Genomic DNA, 18,557 nt, shown 5'->3' with positions numbered 1-18,557 from the left:
AGTGAAACAAGGACTAACACAGAATTGAAAAGGAAAATTCTCTTGTGGTATGGATTCAGTCAGAAGAGGCCCCTTGGACTCCCGGGATGGGGTGAGAACATTTTTGGGTCTCGTTTCCTGAGTGTGTACTTTGGCGTTGGTGCTTACCTGGCTCTCTCGAGAGCCTTAATCACGTGACTTGTGCACCCTTTTGGGTCTAGAGGGCAGAACGTAATCCTGTGCTATTGGAAATGTGTGGCCACACTCTTAAATTACGGTGGCTCGAGGAACGCAGAGTGTTCTAGTCTAAGTCTGACCTGAGATTGGCGAGGCCGCTCATAAAGAGGTGTTGGGGTTTGAAGGGCCCAGCAAATCACACATTTTTCCTTTTCCAAGAGAGGAACTCACTGAGAGAGAGGGCGCACGGGAAGGCTGACGGAAGGCGGACCCATCCCCTGGTGACTGGTTGAGCTGACGTTGGAGAGCAGGTGCTGAGCTTTCTGGTGCTGAGCCCTGGAATTAGATGGGGGGACAGGTCGCTGCCGGCTCCCGCCAGACCACCCCAGCGGCCAGAGCCTCCGCCCCTGCAGCAGGCAGGACAGCAGGCCCAGGAGAGGAGGGCCAGGCTGTGTGCCCTGCTGTCACTCCTCGATGGCTTCATCACACAGATGCCTCCACTGACAGGGGCAGGCGTCCATGCGGATGTTAACACAGGGGGGGATCCCTTCACCCAGAAAGACCCGCGTGGAATGGGAGAGCTGGTTAAAGCCAACACGCCCTGGGGCAGGAAGACCCCAGCACACCTGGGTGCCTGCTCCTGGCACACCCTGCCTTGGGAGCCCGCACCCTTTGCTGGGAAATTAGACACACTTAAACACACACACGTCTGTGCTTTCCAGCTTGCTAGCTCTAGGCCTCTGTACCCTGTTCTTAACCCCTGCGTCTCAGTCTCCCCGTCTGTGAGGTAGGCACTGTGACACCATCCTCAGAGCTTTGGGAGACTCGAGTTAGAAGTGAGGGCCCCCAGCGTGGTGTCTGTCACTGTGTCGTGCTCACCACGAGTTTCCTTGTATTTCATTTTGTGACAAGCAGTGAGTTTCAAGTTTGTCTTCTTAACTTTTATCATGGGCACTTACTCATAGGAATGCCAACACAGATTTTTTTTTTAAGGGGTGGAAAAGAGTTGGTTTAAGGCGTATCTTGTGTGACACAGGGAAGGAAAGATTGCTGGAGTTTTCAGTGGTGGACGACCTGCTGAGGGCCGTGGCGTTACCTACCACAGCCTCTGCCCCACTTTGGGAGTTGAGTAAACATTTGCCCATTGAGTGCGACTGCCCTTTGAGAGCGGACGCGACTGCCAGTGGGGAGCAGCAGGGATTTCTGCAAAGCCGGTGCTCTTTACGCCCCGCTTGAACAGTGTCCACACTTAACCAGAACAGAGGGAGTAAAGCAGGCCTCTCTTCCCGCCTCCGTCTGGTTAAGCCTCGGTCTTTCCCGAGGCACGTGAGCATCCCCAACGGCAGACACGAGAGGAAGGCAAGAGGGCCAAGCCACCCAGAGCCGTCACTCAAGGGAGGGGCGCCTGACTCTAGGGAAACATGGGGGGGGGTGTTCCTTGGGGACAGGTCAGCTCTCCCAGTGGCCGAAATGACGAGAGTTGTCCGAGAGGTGGTCTGACTGGCTCCAGCATCTCCAGGAAAGCGGATGGGGATGCTCCCTGTAGGACTGCGGGATACCCGGCAGCGCCCCACCCCCATGCTACTGTGGGGCCAGCCTGGCTTTGCCGACAGCGCTGGATGCCTTTCAGTTACTCTGTCTTTGACCGGGCATTTCTCTTGAACTTTATTAAGTTCACTTCTCATATTAAGCACCATGCCACTGTACTTGCCAATTTTTATAATGCTTCGTAAGAACTCAGTGGAGCAGTTATTAGGATGTGTGTGATAGGCTTGGCTCAGAGTCAGCGTGGGAACACTGAAGCGGCAAGGAGGGTCCCTTGGATCTGGTCCCTACTCTTCGTGGGGCCCAGAACAGTTCCTTTTGGCCGTTGGGTTTCCTATTGAGGTCACAAGAGAACAAGGAAAAGTGGGGGGGGGGAGAGTAAGTGTCTCTGGGTTTAATTGAAGTTTTCGAAGAAATGAAGATGTAGAGATCTCTATCTCGCCCCCCTCCCCCCCTTTTTTTTTTGTCTTTTGGGGCCTGTACCCACTGCATATGGAGGTTCACAGGCTAGGGGTTGAATTGGAGCTACAGCCGCCAACCTACACCACAGCCACAGTAATGCTAGATCCAAACCGTGTCCGTGACCTACACCACAGCTCACGGCAGTGTTAGATCCTTAACCCACTGAGCGAGGCCAAGGATTGAACCTGTGTCCTCATGGATACTAGTCGGGTTCATTAACCACTGAGCCACTGATGGGAACTCCTCCCCCCTTTTTAAATTTATTTTTCTTAATGGCTGCACCCACACCCTATGGAAGTTCCTGGCCCAGGGACTGAATCCAAGCCGCAGCTGTGACCTGCGCCACATGTGTGGCAATGAGGATCCTTTAAACCACCACTGCGACAGGCCTGGGATTGCACCCATGCCTTTGCAGTGACCTGAGCTGCTGCAGTCAGATGCTTAAATCACTGTCCCTCAGTGGGAACTCCCAGGATCCGTATCTCCTGGGAGTATGGATCCTGGAGTATTTGAAAAAAGTGGCTGATATCTTCCTCCTCTGTGATAGTAAAACGCATCTGGGGACGCTGGCCCTGAGTGGTCAGCTGGCATCTGCCTGCCTTCGCTAGCAGTCACCCCACTGCCGTGGCCCTTGGTCAGGCTTGCAGAGACCACGTGCTCCGCACTGTGGGGGTGGGGAGGGGAGGCAGGACTGCCGCGCTTAGCGGGGCGCTCCCCTCTCTCAGTGAAAGGCGGCCCTTCCCCATCGTCATCTTCGGCTGCTCCAAGAAGTTTCTACCAGGCAGCGTTTCTTGCAGCCCTTCGCATGTACAGCAATAAAACCTCTCAGGCAGATAACCTGTTCATAACCTTTGGTTGGCTGAGACTTTCATGTTTTTTTTTTTTTTTTTTTTTTTTTGGAAAGATAAACAGTGCCAGTGATCAGACCGCACCTAGAATATTTTGTTCACTTCTGGACAGGACACGGATGAGCTAAGAGCTGGAAAAGTCACTGCATCCTGTCCTAGGAGCCCTTAACCCACTGAGCGAAGCCAGGGATCGAACCCGTGTCCTCATAGATGCTAGTTGGGTTCGTTACCGCTGAGCCACAAGGGGAGCTCCCCTGAATGGCTTCTTTTTAAAGGGACCCCCGTCAGATTGGATTGGAGCCCAGACGAATGATCCAATTTTGGCGTGATTACCTCTGCCAACAAACAGCCTGCTTTTGGATAAAGTCACTTTCTGAGGTTGTGGGGTTTAGGACTTTTTTTTTTTTCCTCAGAGTGACAGTATTGAACCCTGAGAACTGTGCTGTGAAAGAGGTGCTAACGTGGCACCACTGATGCTACCAGACGCACAGCAGTCTTTTAACAAGCACTTAGTGAGGCCTGATGGGCTGGCCCCCTTCTAGGACCCAGGGATACAGCAGGGAATCCAGCCTTCGCACTGCTGTGGCCTTTTCTTCTCTTTCGGGGGATGGCTGTCAGAATTGGGGAGTTGCCTCTTTTCTGCAAGCAGAGTGGGCTGCCTTGAGCCAGTCAGTTCCCCGTCACGAGGGTGTGGAAGTGAGGCCGACCGGCTGCTTACTGGCCACGCTGCAGAGGCGATGGAAGTGCTGGGCTCAGCTTGGGGCTCATAAGGGTTCGGGTTCCCTTCTGGCTCCAGGATGGTTGGGTTGCATGGAGGACTTGCTCTGAGAGTCCGTCTGTTTCATTGGGTACACACGGCTTGACTTTTCTGTTTGTCTTACAGAGGAACAAGCAAAATGTTTTCACAGCTTTCTGCTGAAACACACACCCCCGTTCTCCCAGGCACTGGGATCTAACCTTTTTTGTTTGTGCCCGGTACTCCTTTGAGGATATCATGGGGCCTTCGGCCTCTTTCCCCAGAGGACAATCAATGTATTCAGAGCCCGGCATTTTCCGTGCGAGTTTGGGGGGAACTAAGTTCAGTCCATGGAACCTAAATTAAGGAATCCTGATAGTGTTCAGAAATTATAATCATTAGTAGCAGTTAAATATACATATTTGCTTTAAGAGTGCTTTTATTCTTAAAAACAAAAATCATTGAATTGAATCGAATTAGAAAAATATGCCTGGGAGGTTTATGTTATCTTCTTACTATAATGGTGGTTTTGCTGATAGAAATGCATCAGCATGCAATTAATAAAGTATTATTGATTTCAGAATTACCCTTTGCTAAACAATAGAAATTTCCTAAATAACTGGCAGGTAATGAAAAAAAAAAAATTCAGTTACTGACAGCCTGTCATAGTTGAATCTAAAACCTAGGGGCAAAATACATATATTCTATGTAGCTTCCATTTCTAGACCCTGGATTTCTAAATTCTTCCTCATAAAAATTTAAAATTCTTTTTTTTTTTTTGAAACACTCCCCCATTATTGATTTCCTTCTTTTTATAATCTCTTCATAGACTTGATTTGCACACTGAAGGTAATTATTAAAATTCGTCTCTTGGTGGTCAGTCAGTGTAAGTGATTTAAGAAAACTGGAAAGATTTGATATTAGAATTAGCTGAGCATCCAAGGCCTGACACTTAGTGTCCTGTCCACGGATGGTACATGGTCGGTGTTGGTGGAACTGAATTCAGGCTTTGCAACACTTCCAACAGCTTTGAAAAGTGTCACAGTTACGGCCTCTGTGGAAATAGAAATTACTCAAATATTATGTGATGAAAAACTAATGTTAGTTTACTTAAAACCCTGTAGCAGTGTGTTAGAGCCACAGGAAGTTCTCAGGCAAATGTTAAGTAAATGCAAAGAAAACCTTTGTAAAAACGTCATCAGGCTACAAAAGGACGAGGAGTGCCAGACACCCTGTAGTAGCTGGATGTTCAAAGACACTTGGGTCCCCAGCTGTATTGATGGTGTCTTGGTGGTCATTCACCTTGAACGTGATTCATTAGCTGCCGCCCCAAAAAAACATCACTTGGTCCAAGTGTTCGTTGTGTGTAGGACGTTGCTTGACGTCACGATGATGGGAGAATCGTTTTCAGTGAATCTTTTTCCTTGATAGACAATATTGTGCCATTTTGCCTGGAAGGATGAAATCAATACTTGTTGACTGCAAGGGAAGTTTGCTTTTTGCTAATTTCTTATTTAGGCTGATCTGAGCAAAGATGTTCAAATTTTCATTTATTTAAACAAGATGGAGTTCTTGCTACGCCGAAGGAGTATTTTTAGTTTAGTAATTTACTTAGAAACTGCCTTATTCAATATTTGATGTTAAATTTGAACTAAAACACAGAGCATCATATGACATGGGTTCCTACATTAACATTTTGTTGGATTGGAAACAGAATCAACACATTAGTCATCTTAATTCATTTAGGTTGGCTTCCGCCAGAATTCTGGAATCCAAAAACAACACATTTGTCAATTTTACACACAAAGGGAGAGGCAGGATGTAGTTTATAGTTAAACATCCAGCTTTGCAATGGAAAGCCGATGCAGTTATACTGAGTTGAACGAAATTTCGGGGGGGGGGGTGAAACAAACGGTGCAGTAAGATTTTGATGCAAATTGAATACTTTAAAAATTTGTTTTACATTTGTTTAAATGAGGTTCTCTTTATATAGATGCTTTTATAGAGTCCCATCAACTGTCTAAAATTGTTGTCCGTGGTTGTTATCCACGTGGGTTCTTGGCTGTTGTGACTATGAACATTTTCTTTCATAGAAAATCTACGGGTCAAGTTCACCTGCATGTCCTCCCATGCTTTGTTCTTGTGTGGCTTCAGGCCAGCTTGGAACTGAATGTCAAAAGTGCCTTATCTGTTCCTGGGCTCTGTAAACTATGGTGCATGGGCCAAACCCAGCCCCCCCCCCCCCCCACCTGTGTTTATATGTAAAGTTTTAATGGGACACAGCGACATGCACTCATTTACTTATTGTTTGAGGTCACTTTGATGTTTAAGGCAGCAGTTGCAGAGACCTGCAAGGCCCCAAATACTTACTATCTGGGCCTTTACAGAAAAAGTTTGCCAAACCCTGTTTATTCTTTTAACACATGTCTCTCATAATGGGATTCCTTTGATAAAATTTCACAGTTGTTAAAAAAACAAAGTTCATCTCTAGTAAAGAATTGGTATGTTGTTTTTCATGTAATAAAGAGGGCAATGTATTCTACTTCCATTCTTTATAGAGGTTGCCAGGAAGCTCAGAATTAACGTTTAAATGCTCAAGTAGAAAGCAGATTACTTCACATTCCTCGCAGATCAGATTTTTCTTCTTCCTTAAAGTGGGTACACATTGGAGATCCTATTGTGGCTTACCAGGTTAAGAACCCAGCATAATGTCTCTGAGGCTGAGGGTTCGATCTCTGGCCTCACTCATTGGGTTAAGGATCCAGCATTGCCCCAAGCTGCAGCATAGGTTGCAGACACGGCTCAGATCTGGTGTTGCTGTGGTGTAGGCCAGCAGCTATAGCTCCAATTTGACTCCCCTAGCCTGGGAACTTCCATATGCTGCCAGTGAGGCCTTGAAAAAAAAAATAGGTTCACATTCCTTCTTTTTCATTTTTATTTAAAAGATGTTTCCCCCCTATTTTTTGGCTGTTGCTGCAGCATAGGAAAGTTCCTGGACCAGGAGTTTGAAATTGCACCACAGCAGCTACCCTAGCCACTCAGTGACTACACTGGATCCTTAGCCCACTGCACCACAAGAGAACTACTCCCTCTTTTTTAAAACAAATTCCACTTTTTTTGAGGTATAAGTTACATGAAATACAACTCATGTATTTTAATTGTACACATTGATGACTTTTGGCAAATGTGTACAACCAGTTCAACTACCACTCCAACGAAAGTGTAGAACATTTATATCCAAAGAACGTGTCCTCTTGCCTCTTGGCCCTAGTAACCACTGATTTTCATGTTGCTTTTCATTTCCGTATTGCACGTGGATGTTTATCATATAGAGCTTTAACGACTTAATGTCTGGGCACCAGTGATTAGTTGTTGAATAGCTCAGGTACTGGACAAGCTCAGGGTCGTTTATTCTTAGTCTCCTGCGCAGATTGGTAGATTGCTGTAGGAGAATTTGAGATGCGAATCACGTGGAGAGCATTTTGGCTAATGTTGTTTTAATAAAAAGCTTAATGTATCGAAAACTTGCCACTTGCCAAGGACTCTGCATAGTTACTTTATTTGATTTTCCTAACAGCTCTGTCAGAATACATCTTCTTAAGATTCCCCTTTACAGTTGAGGACACTGAGGTTCGTAGGAGTTACGTGTATTAGTTTCCTGTGCTGCTGTAACAGTACTGCAGACTGGGTCCCTTAAACAGTAGAGATGGATCGTTTCACATTTCTGGAAGCGGGAGGTCTGAGGTCCAGTTGTTGGCAGAGTTGGTTCCTTCTGAGTGCCATGAGGGAGGGGTCGGATCCAGGCGTCCGTGCTTGGCTGGCAGACGCCTGTCTTGATGTTCACATGGCATTCTCTCTCTTTACTTGCTGAGTCCACATCTGTCCTTTTTATGAGGACACCATCATATTGTATTAGTGCTCACACAACGACCTCACTTTAAACTGATTGCCTCTGCAAAGACCCTACCTCCTTAGGTCTCATGAGGAGGCTTAGAACTTCGTAGTAAGAATTTTAAGGTAGGAGACACTGTTGACCCCCAGAGTATTCAACATCCTTCTCAAGGATCAGAGGTTACCAGAAAGTGGCAGAGGCAGGATTCTGACTCACATCTGTCTGACTGCAAAGAGCAGCCCTTGCAAGATGGTGCCAGGAAGTGGTGTGGCGGATGGGGGGGGCCAGCCTCCAGAGAAGATGACTGATGTCACCAAGGGGGAAGCAGCAAGGGGTTTAGAGGCATGTGGTCCCGGAGGCCAGTCTTCACCTTGGAGTGCACTGTTTGACCTCACCTTGTCCACGTCTCATTTTCCTTACCTGTGTAACAGGATGACAGGATTGCATGCCACGGTGTTGAGGGCCGCATGGGGCAGGTGTAGTAGTGTGTACGTGTCAAGTGCCAGACAGTGTGTGTGAGTTGGAGGAGGTCAGCCCTGGGCATTAATAAGACCAGAGGATCTTCATCTTGAGCAAACACTGAGTCCCCGGAGGCTTATTAGACGGGGGGTGCTGAGCCCGGCCCCCAGAGTCTCTGATTCAGGTCTGGAGTGGGCCGAGAATTGACCTAACAAGTTCCCAGGTGATGCTGCTGGTACTGGTGCAGGTACTGCTCTTTGAGCAGCAAGGAACTAGCTCTCTCTTTTTTTCTTCAGTTTTCTTAAGAGAAACTCCAAGGCGAGATGAGATTTCTGACAGAATTCTGCTCTTCTCCCCTCAGGTACTGCCTGAGCAGTGATGGCGTGACCACCTGGAGCTTGCTTCCTAGTGGGTGGGTCAGGAAGCCATGGGGACCTTCCCTTTTCTCCTTTTAGACCAAGCTGATCTGTTCCAAGTGCACACCAGTATATTATTCTGCTCAGTTGCTATAGTGAACTACCACGGGCTGGGCAGCTCAAACAGAAACTTAGTTTTCACGGTGGTGGAGCCTGGGAGTCTAAGATCAAGGGGTGGGCAGCGCTGGTTTCTCCTGAGGCCCCTCTTTGCCTTGCGGATGCTGTGTCCTCACGTGGTCCTTTCTCCGTGTGCTCACAGCCCTGCCGTCTCTCTCTCTGTCTCTCTCTCTCTGTCTTTTGAGGGCCACACCCGCGGTATATGGATATTCCCAGGCTAGGGGTCAAATCAGAGCTATAGTTGCCGACCTACGCCACAGCCACGCCAGATCCAAGCCGTCTCTGTGACCTATACCTCAGCTCACAGCAACGCCGGATCCTTAACCCACTGAGCGAGACCAGGGATTGAAGCTGTGTCCTCACGGATACTAGTTGGTTTTGTTACCACTGAGCCACATTGGGAACTCCCCTGGTGTCTCTCATCTTCTTAAGGACATAAGTCCTGTTAGATTAGGGCCCCACCCTTGTGACCTTGTGTCACCTTGAGCACCTCCTTAAAGGCTCTCTCTCCTAACACAGTCACATCAGGGGTCAGGGCTCCACACCGGAATTTTAAAGGTATATACTTCGGTCTAAAACCACCAGTACAGCTCCTGCTGTTTTCCCTCTAAGAAATTCTTTGATTGCAAGTTTATTTCTTGTTATATATCTGTGTCAAAGCACTGAAGAAAAGCTCATCCACTTTGACTTCTAGAGCCTCTAAAATGTTATATACTTGAGGGTCAGGCTGCGCATTTGAGCCAAATAAAAATGGAGCTGAGCATGCTTTGTCAAGCTCTCTGATATGGGAGGAAAATCCCCATTGGAATCTTCTGTGGCTTCTCCCCAACTGCTTGGGCTCCCGCTGCTGGGAGCTGGGAGCACTCCAGGCGTGCAGTTTGAATGGAAGCTCTGTGCAAGCTCGGATCTTATTTAGGGCCTGATGCCTTCACCAGCTCTGAGAGCGCCCCCTCCTCCCAGAATTGAAGTGCAGCCTGATTCCTCATCATAGTATTTGCTGTGTGGGGACTCCAGCCATGACCCTCTTGGCCCAAAGGCTTGAGGGGAGCCAAACGTGCATCTCTAGCTGGCAGAGTCCCTGGGAGCTGGGCAGAGCCAGCCTGCGCTGGAGGGCACCCTGGACAGCTCAGCCGTTCATGCCAAGAAGGTGCCTGATGACGGCTGATGGGTAGGCTGCACGTTTCCTGAGAGGTACAGGTTTCAGAGCTGGTGTGTTTAACGGTCCGTTGTCATGGTGACTGGAAGAAAAGGTTACCAACCTGAGCGTGAAAGACTCCTTCCCCTCTTCCCTTCCAACAAGTCTGGTTCTGTTGAGGCAGATCCTCTTAGACAGCTCGAAAGGTGATGGGGAGTTTGTTTTACAACTTTTATGTCCCTGGGGACCCAGGCACCGAGATCCCTGAGTGTGTTGTATCAGCAAGGTGAGCCTCGCACCGTAATGGTTCTTGGTGTATTGTTCTGGGCATCTCGGCTTGTGAACGAAATGAGTTTGATTTCCTCTTCTGAGGGTTGCTGTACCTTCCACTCAGGACAGTTGTGGACCATCTGACTATTCAAGGTGACATGATATCAGCATTTGTGTTTCAAAACAAAACAAAGCAAGGGAGTTTCCATCGTAGCTCAGCAGGTTAAGCACCTGACGTTGTCTCTGTGAGGATGCGGGCTTGATCCCTGGCCTCGCTCAGTGGGTTGAGGATCTGGCATTGCTGCAAGCTGCCGCATGGGTTACAGATGCTTCTTGGATTCAGTGTTACTGTGGCGTAGGCTGGTAGCTGCCGCTCTGATTTGACTCCTAGCCTAGGAACTTCCATATGCCGTGGGTGAGGCCCTAAAAAAAAAAAAAATTAAAAAAAAACAAAACAGAAACACAGCTAAGCAAGGCACTGTTACAGTTTATAAAAGTTAAAAGTGATTGTATTAAAGAGGTCATGGGAGAGGGTCTGGTTATAGAGATTATGTACTTAAATGACTGCAAGGTTAGGGCTGCCCATCAGTTTGATGTTTTTGCATTGAACTCATCTTGCATTAAAGTGCTGCACATTTTGTCTCCTCATTGTGTCTTTCATCTTAGTAGTTACCGCTTTTTTTCTTTCCGGCCACACTTGGGGCACGTAGAAGTTCCCAGCCCAAGGATGGGATCCAACCTGTGTCACAGCTGCTGCAATGCTGGCCTCTTAACCCACGGCGCCACAGCGGGAACTCCAGTAGTTACTACTTCTTTGCCAGCCTCTGTCAATGTCTGATGATCGATTTTGTTTCCATAGGAATCCCTGATTTTAGGACAGGTGAGGGGGGACCCAGGGAGCGCACTTGGTCGAACTTTCTCCCTGTGCATCTGGCTTTGAGCAGTTGCGTCTTTAAAATGTAAGAGTGATGCAAAATGAACAGTCAGTCTGGACCCTTTAAAAGTGATTCTCAGCGACGTGCTGAATTTTCCCAGCATGGTGTTTTGAGCACCTCCTGATGACTTTGGGAACATAAAGAATTTACTCTTTTCAAGAAGTAAAGTCATGTTTGTTCCCTGATGGCTCATTGGGTTAAAGATCTGGCATTGTCACTGCTGTGGCCTGGGTTGCTGTTGCAGTGCGGGTTTGATCCCTGGCCCGAGCACTTCCACGTGCTGTGGACTTGGTCAAAATAAGTAAACGAATAAATAAAGAAGTTTAAAAAAAAAAAAAAAGAAGTGAAGTCATATACCACTGTTTTGTTTTTTGTTTTTTTTTTAAAGGTGAGAGTCAAGGTCGATAAGTTTTTGTTTTGTTTTGTTTTTTTTTTTAAAGGGCTTGAATTAGAAAAGTCGTTACATTGCCCCATTGAAGGTGTAGGATGGAACAGGCTTTTCATTTCTGGAAGCGCTCAGTGGAATAGAGGCTTTTTTGTTTCTTTTTTTTCCCCCTCTTGATCAGTTCTATCCTGACCGCTTCTTAATTGACAGGAGTGGAAAATATGTTGGCGGAGGGGCCGATCGTGGCCGCTTTGGTCGTGAAGAAAGTCAGAGAAAGGGGGCTCTCTTCGGACAAGTGTGGGTGCAGAACCTCTGTGGCCGCCCTGTTGGCCCCAAATCATGAAGAACCTCGTCTGGAGCAGAGGCGGGGTCGCGGCGGCCGCCTCTCGAAAGGAAATCCCGGCCCAGCTGTGCAAACAACGAACCGCGGGGTAACCTAACACAGCACACCGCGAGCTCGCCAAGGCAGAGCTGGCGTCTCGTCCCCGCCTGAAGTGGCTGTCAGTGCATCCATCAACGTGAAGACGGCCAAACTTGAGCGGGACTCTTTGCACTCCTGACCACGGAGAAACACTTGGTTTTCTTAGTAGACAGCGCTGTGAATGCGCAATGGTAAAAGGTGATACCACAAGTGCGTGCATGTGCGTGTGTGTGTGTGTGTGTGTGTGTGTGGGAGGGAGGGAGAGAGGGGGACAGAGAGGGAGACTTGTTAGTTGCAGAAAAAGGCTATCCTTCCGAAAACCATAAGCAGGGGCCGAGCGGCATCTGCTGGGCTGGGAATTCCGGAGCTGGGCTGTTGTCTCCCATGGTAATAGCAGCAGAGGAAAGCAGCTTTGTCTTGTTGAGAGGCGCTAAAATACAGAGTGGTCTCTATGCCCAATAAGCTAGAGGTAGAAACAATTTTTTCCGAGGAAGCCTTTGTTTCAGCCTCTTCTCTTTCATCCTGTTTTTCTTTTTCTTCCTGAGGATCTGGGCCAAGTTTGTACGAGTGCCACGGACGTTGGGGAAACGTCGAGGGTGGCATTACTTCCTTTATACGGTGTCTTATCTCTGATTTTAGTAAGGAGAGTCCTCTCAAGTTTGGCACTGAAGCCGTTCAGAAATTACAGAACAAATTTGAGCGTACCCGATGGGAGCGGCTGGGGTGCTACGCCGCCCCCGTCAGAGGACCCCCTGGTGGAAAGAATGGAGTCAGGGTTCCGTTAAGTCCATGCTTTCAAGTCGCTGGCCTTGGACAACGTGGAGAGAAGCTGTACTTCCTCGGCTTGGTTTTTCTCTTAGGCCTTTTACCCTGAGAAATGTTTGTGAAGGCAAAGGACGGTGTTAATTCTGAGCCGCGTGATGAAATATTAAATAAGAGAGAAGATAGTTTGAGAAGGCCTCACAGTTGGGGACAGATTCTGTAAAGTAAGTGCGTTTCTGGAATAAAGTAGCTGACGAGGCCTCAAGTCCCTGCCTCGGCATGACGACACAGGAAAGAATTAAGCATTGGTAGCTGTTGACACTGAGGCCTGGGACGTGTGGACCGTTTCTGTCTCTTTCAGAAGGACAGTGGCTTAAGTCAGCTCACCTTGTGCAAATGCTACAACTGTAAACATACCTCAAGATAGCCATAGAGAGGCTTTTTTTTTTTTTTTTTTTTTGCTGTTTTAGGGTCACACCCGTGGCATATGGAGGTTCCCAGGCTAGGGGTCGAATCGGAGCTGTAGCCACTGGCCTACATCACAGCCACAGCCACGTCAGATCCCAGCTGTATCTGTGACCTGCACCACAGCTCACAGCAACACTGGATCCTTAATCCACTCAGCGAGGCCAGGGCTCGAACCTGCGTCCTCATGGATGCTAGTCAGATTCACTTCCGCTGAGCCCCGACAGCAACTCCAGCCACTCCAGCCGCAGAGAATATTTTTAATAGACGTAGTTAGCAGACAGCTGCGTTGGTGAGCAGTGTTCCAAGTCGGGTGTTCCTGCCTTCAGGGAGCTCCTAGTTTGTGCCTTTAACTCACATGGCCAGTGTGGGTGTTGGGCAGTCCGCTCGTTGAGCTCAGGCCGTGCCAATGGAGGGTCCCTCTCTGCTTTTGCCTTCTGATCTTAGGAGTCCCTTAACTGTGGGACTGCGGGTTTTCTCTTACGAGGTGATGACAGTGATCCTTCATAGGGTTTTTGAGACTTGTGCCCTCTGATTAGATGATACAGCCCCTGGCATGGTGCCCGGCGCATACTAATAGCCCGCGCCCTCCAGGGCTTCCTCTTGACCTTCTGTCTTCAGTCTTCTCTGAAAAATGAGGATGCTCCGAAAAAGGTAGCCTTTGGAATTGGAAAAGGTTTTCCTTTTTCCTTCCTCACTTGCCTTGATTTCTCTGTATTAAATCTTACAAAGGCTTGGGAAGGAAGGAATTTTTTCCATTTATAATGGAAACTGATTCATCATCAACTAGGTGCCATTCAGTTTTTTTATTTTTCATTTCTTGCCCTAATGGGCATACACACAAATGTGTTCAACATGGAAAAAGCACAGATGTTAGGAAATGCGAAAGAAGTCTTTGCTGCCCCTGACCAGTAATAGCTTTTTTGGGTGAAATAATTAGTGTTAGTGCGTGTTTAAGCACATACATCCCCCCTTTTTGTTTCACCCGTGGGTCAGACATGCGTGCTCCTCTGACTTTGACTTCTCTTTTTCTTAATAACAAAACATGGACTTGTTTCCGTATCTCCTGCTCATTTCAGCTCATTCTTTTTTGTGTGTGACACATACTTTTTTAACCCAATAGATGGACATCGAGGTGGATTTCAGGTTTGTGGCTGTGCCGATTGAGTGTTCCTCTCACAGTTTGGCTCATGTGGCAAGTAAATGGATGCATTTCCAGAAATGGAATAACTGGGTGAAAGGGCATGTCCATGAACAGCCAGATACCGTCCACTTGCCCCCCACAGATGCAAAGAAGTCGAGCCATTTCACATTCCATTCCCCGGTTCACCTGCCCTGTTAAGCTGTGAGGTTGCCAGTTTCCCCCACACCCTCAGCAGCACGGGTGCTGCTCGGTTTAGTTGCCCTTTTAGAACGCCCTTCGTTGGGCCGCCTTAGATGTTCAGTCTCGTCTTTGGGGCCCTTTCTCACTGCGATTCCTAACACACTGGAATCTGGACTGTTAGTGGCAGGTCAGGCGAGAACATGCTTAGCCCGCTCAGGGGCAGCCTGGGGTCAGTCAGTCTGGCTTCTTGAGATCCCGGGCAGTGGCTTGGAATTTATAATCCAGTTTCACAAAACAGGATGTCGTCTGCGTCATACTGCCCAAGGCACACGCACACGCAGCCTGCCCGTGTTTCAAAAAGTTTTCCAAGTGAGCCAGCCCTTTCTCGCTTCTCTGTTCTCATCTCTTGCACTGGCCTTGTTCTTTGGTGAATGCTTCTATCTTGGCCCTGCTACAAGGTGCACAGAGGAGCCTCTATGTGAAACGTGCATGGAGCTGTGTCCAATGCTTCTGTTGAAAGGCAGGGCTGGCTGTGTCTTCTTCCAGAGAGATCTGTGTAGTTTTGTCATTTTTTTTTTTTTGGTCATTTTTTTTTTTTTTTTTTTTTTTTTTGCCGTTTCTTGGACTGCTCCTGAGGCCTATGGAGGTTCCCAGGCTAGGGGTCTAATCAGAGCCATAGCCACTGGCCTACGCCAGAGCCACAGCAACGCGGGATCCGAGCCGCATCTGCAACCTACACTACAGTTCACGGCAACGCCGGGTCTTCAACCCACTGAGCAAGGGCAGGGACCGAACCCGCAACCTCATGGTTCCTAGTGGGATTCGTTAACCACTGCGCCACGACAGGAACTCCAGTTTTGTTATTTCTTAAGAGTTGGAAGCTGCGGTTAGTGTTGAGCAAGCATAATTTCTAACTCGCGCTTCTCTGTTCACTGCATTTGTGGTATTGACCTTAGAGTTGTAGCAACTCCATATCCTCGAAGAGCCTATGAAGTGCCCTGGGAGAGTTAGATTTTAGGATCTTGTCAGTGTCGCATCATAAACTTCGTTTACGTCAAGCAGATCCATTTGGAAAGTATGGTCCTTGTACTTAGAGGAGGATGTAGGAGAAACTTGCTTGCTTCCTTCAAGCTAGTGATTTATTAACACAAACATTGTCCCCAAACCTTCAGGATGAAAGACGTGCGGCTCATCTTCTTGCTCTGTACGTGGTGGTAGATCTCCAGGGAGGGAGCTGCCTTGTGCTGGAAGCTTCTGCAACTTGTTGACTGGTTCCTGCAGATCGCTTTAGTGCTGTGGACTGGGGGCGGCGGGGGCGGGGGTGGGGGTTGCAGAGGGGACGAATCACCGTCTCTGTGGCCTTTTAACTGTGCACAGTTACAAGTAACATTTGTCTCCCGTGCTTCACAATTATACATTAATAATAACAACCCATTAGAAATTACTGGTGTTGTAAGCCCCAGCTCCTTTGGGCATCTTAATAAAAATGATAATTAAAACCATAATTTACAGTAAATGGGGACACTGCCCAAGTTAAATCCCCAATATGGAGAAAATTAAAAAACTCAGACCAGAAGGAACGTTGCTAGGCGGTGGAGAAAGAAGTGGCGTTGTTCTCAGCACCACCTTCTGCAGGAGCTCCGTCACTGTCTATGGGGCCTGGGTCTCCACCCTACTCTTTTCTGTGTCTGGGAGTCTGTGACGCCATCCCTATCCATCCAGCCTACCTGTGAGCCTCACTGGGTGTGACTGCTGCTCCACTCCCTCCACCGCCTGGTCCAGACTCCCTCCTCCCTTTATTCCCTGACTGGGTAAACCAGTCTTGGACCTCACCCATGCCTGGAGACGTTTTCGGAGACCTTGGATATTGCCTCAAACTTACATTCTGGCTCCGTAGATTTTTTGCTTCCCAGTGGTTTTCTGGTTTTCCCCTTAGTTATGTGGCGTAAGAAGGATGTCCTCCCTCCTGGCTGGTTACAGGGCTTCAGTATCTTCGGCTGGTCCATCCTCTGCATGATGGCTCGAGGGATCTTAAACAAGTTCCATGTCGTCGTTACAGCAATAACAGCAACAGTAATCAGAATTCACCGTGTTACTGTTGCCTAAATTCTTGCCAGTCTTTGATCTTGTTTGGCCACACACCCATTCTCTTTTTTGCTTGACTGGCTCATTCTTTTTTTTTTTTTTTTGGTCTTTTTTTGCTATTTCTTGGGCTGCTCCCGCGGCATATGGAGGTTCCCAGGCTAGGGGCTGAATCGGAGCTGCAGCCACCGGCCTACACCAGAGCCACAGCAACGCAGGATCCGAGCCGCGTCTGCAACCTACACCACAGCTCACGGCAACGCCGGACCGTTAACCCACTGAGCAAGGGCAGGGACCGAACCCGCAACCTCATGGTTCCTAGTCGGATTCGTTAACCACTGCGCCACGACGGGAACTCCTGACTGGCTCATTTTTATGTCCTTTGGTCCCAATGCGATTTTCAGTCCAGAATTCCTGTGACCACTCACTCAGTAACAATTGAGAGATGCAGAGCAGGAAGGGAAAAGGGACTGGTACCCCATATATCCAAATTCCTGCAAATCCCTGCCTCATTACCATTGCATTTCCCTTTGCAAAGCTGAGTGCTATTGCCAGGCCTTCTAGGTGTAGCCAGCATCCCCACCTTCTCATGCTTGACAGGGTGGGATTTGCAAGCCTTAAAGAAACGGTCAAGCAGGTCATTGTGAAGCATTCTTTGAGATCCAGGAGCTCTGACCTGAGGATTCTTTTTTTTTTGTCTTTTTGTCATTTCTTGTGCCGCTCCCGCGGCATATAGAGGTTCCCAGGCTAGGGGTCAAATTGGAGCTGCAGCCGCCAGCCTACGCCAGAGCCACAGCAACGCAGGATCTGAGCCGCATCTGCGACCTACACCACAGCTCACAGAAACGCCAGATCGTTAACCCACTGAGCAAGGCCAGGGATCGAACCCGCAACCTCATGGTTCCTAGTCGGATTCGTTAACCACTGCACCACGATGGGAACTCCGACCTGAGGATTCTGAATGGGAGCATTTCGGTGGTCAGGCTTGGGCCCTTGTTTCTGGCAGGGTCTTCCCCAGAAGATGTGCATCTGAGCTTCCAGTGCCTACAGTGGCCTGGCAGGTGATGTCAGCATCGCAGGTGCTGACTGTGGGCACCAGGGAGCCTAAACCCTGTGTCCAGCCTTCATTGGCCTCTTGGCCTGCCTGCTTGTCACCAAGTGAAATTGGGGCCTGGTATGGTCTGATCGTAAGCTTTTCTAGAGAAGTTGGACACCTACCTTAGGATGTAATTGCCCCAGTTTTGGAGTTGCTGTTGTGGCTCAACGGGTTAAGAATCCTACATAGTCTCCAGGAGGATCTGGGTTTGATCCCTGTCCTCACTAGTGGGTTAAGGATCCTGTGGTACCGCAGGCTGCAGCATAGGTCACAGATGTGGCTTGGATCCAGTGTTGCTGTGGCTGTGGTGTAGGCTGGCAGCTGTAGCTCCAGCTCACCCCTCCAGCCTGGGAACGTCCATGTGGCGCAAGTGTGGCCCTAAAGAGGAAGAAAAAAAACTCCCTGATTTTTAAAGCACTGGTGAGTAATTTGTATTAGGAAGGAAGAGTGAGCAGGATTGAGCAGAGGGCACAATGGACAGAGAAAAAGGGAGGAAGGAAGGCCAAACGTGAACCAGAGGACCCAAATCTATGGGTTTGCTTTACCCTATGATCACCAGTTTGTAACCTCAGTTGTAGTCACAGTGAAAGCTGGTGTAAGATAAGTAGGCTTTTGATTTTTTTTTTTTTGGTATGTTTTCCCTTTTCTGTTATTCTCATGTTTGTGTGCAAAGCTTGAAACCCAAGCCAGGGAACTAGTCAACTTCTGTGGTCACTTAATTGCCCCGGTTGGATCAGACCCAACAAGTGCTGGAAAACTGATGCTGCCCATTGTTTTTAAAATGTCTTCCTTTATTTTCTTTATATTATTAGCTTTAAATATTCCTCTGGACGCACTCTTGCCACCTCCATGCAGTTAAGCTGGTTCAATTTCAACGTTGTCATAAAGTTAATTTTTTATAAGATGAATCAGGTTATTAAATCTAGTAAACCATTGCCTTCATTATTTTGCGCAAACTTTGGCGCTGTGCAGAATTGGCTTAGCACTACTACATTTAGCTAATTAAAGTGGTCATCAGCCGAGGTACCGCGGGAGTGAGGGATGCTGTCCT

At 48.2% G+C, this 18,557-nt stretch overlaps 1 protein-coding gene across 19 annotated transcripts in view; it reads left to right on the top strand.

Moving 5' to 3' along the window:
• WWOX (WW domain containing oxidoreductase) overlaps positions 1-18,557 on the top strand; it is a 969,209-nt gene that overhangs the window by 38,461 nt on the left and 912,191 nt on the right. For 3 of the 19 annotated variants that reach the window (XM_084959522.1, XM_084959523.1, XM_084959525.1), the window contains exon 5: positions 11,567-11,975. The exons of the other annotated variants lie outside the window; for them this stretch is intronic. In XM_084959522.1, coding sequence (XP_084815648.1) covers positions 11,966-11,975 — 10 coding nt within the window. In that variant the 5' untranslated portion in view covers positions 11,567-11,965. The remainder of the gene's footprint in view (positions 1-11,566; positions 11,976-18,557) is intronic. 19 annotated transcript variants of the gene reach the window in all.

The sequence above is a fragment of the Sus scrofa genome, chromosome 6 (assembly GCF_054392235.1).
Source record: "Sus scrofa isolate SSC_HxYL_T2T_F1_AM1 chromosome 6, Sscrofa_HxYL_maternal_Yorkshire_Landrace_v2.0, whole genome shotgun sequence".
NCBI lineage: Eukaryota > Metazoa > Chordata > Mammalia > Artiodactyla > Suidae > Sus > Sus scrofa.
The sequence above is the reverse complement of the archived record's forward strand: the minus strand, read 5'-3'. Positions and strand labels throughout refer to the sequence as shown.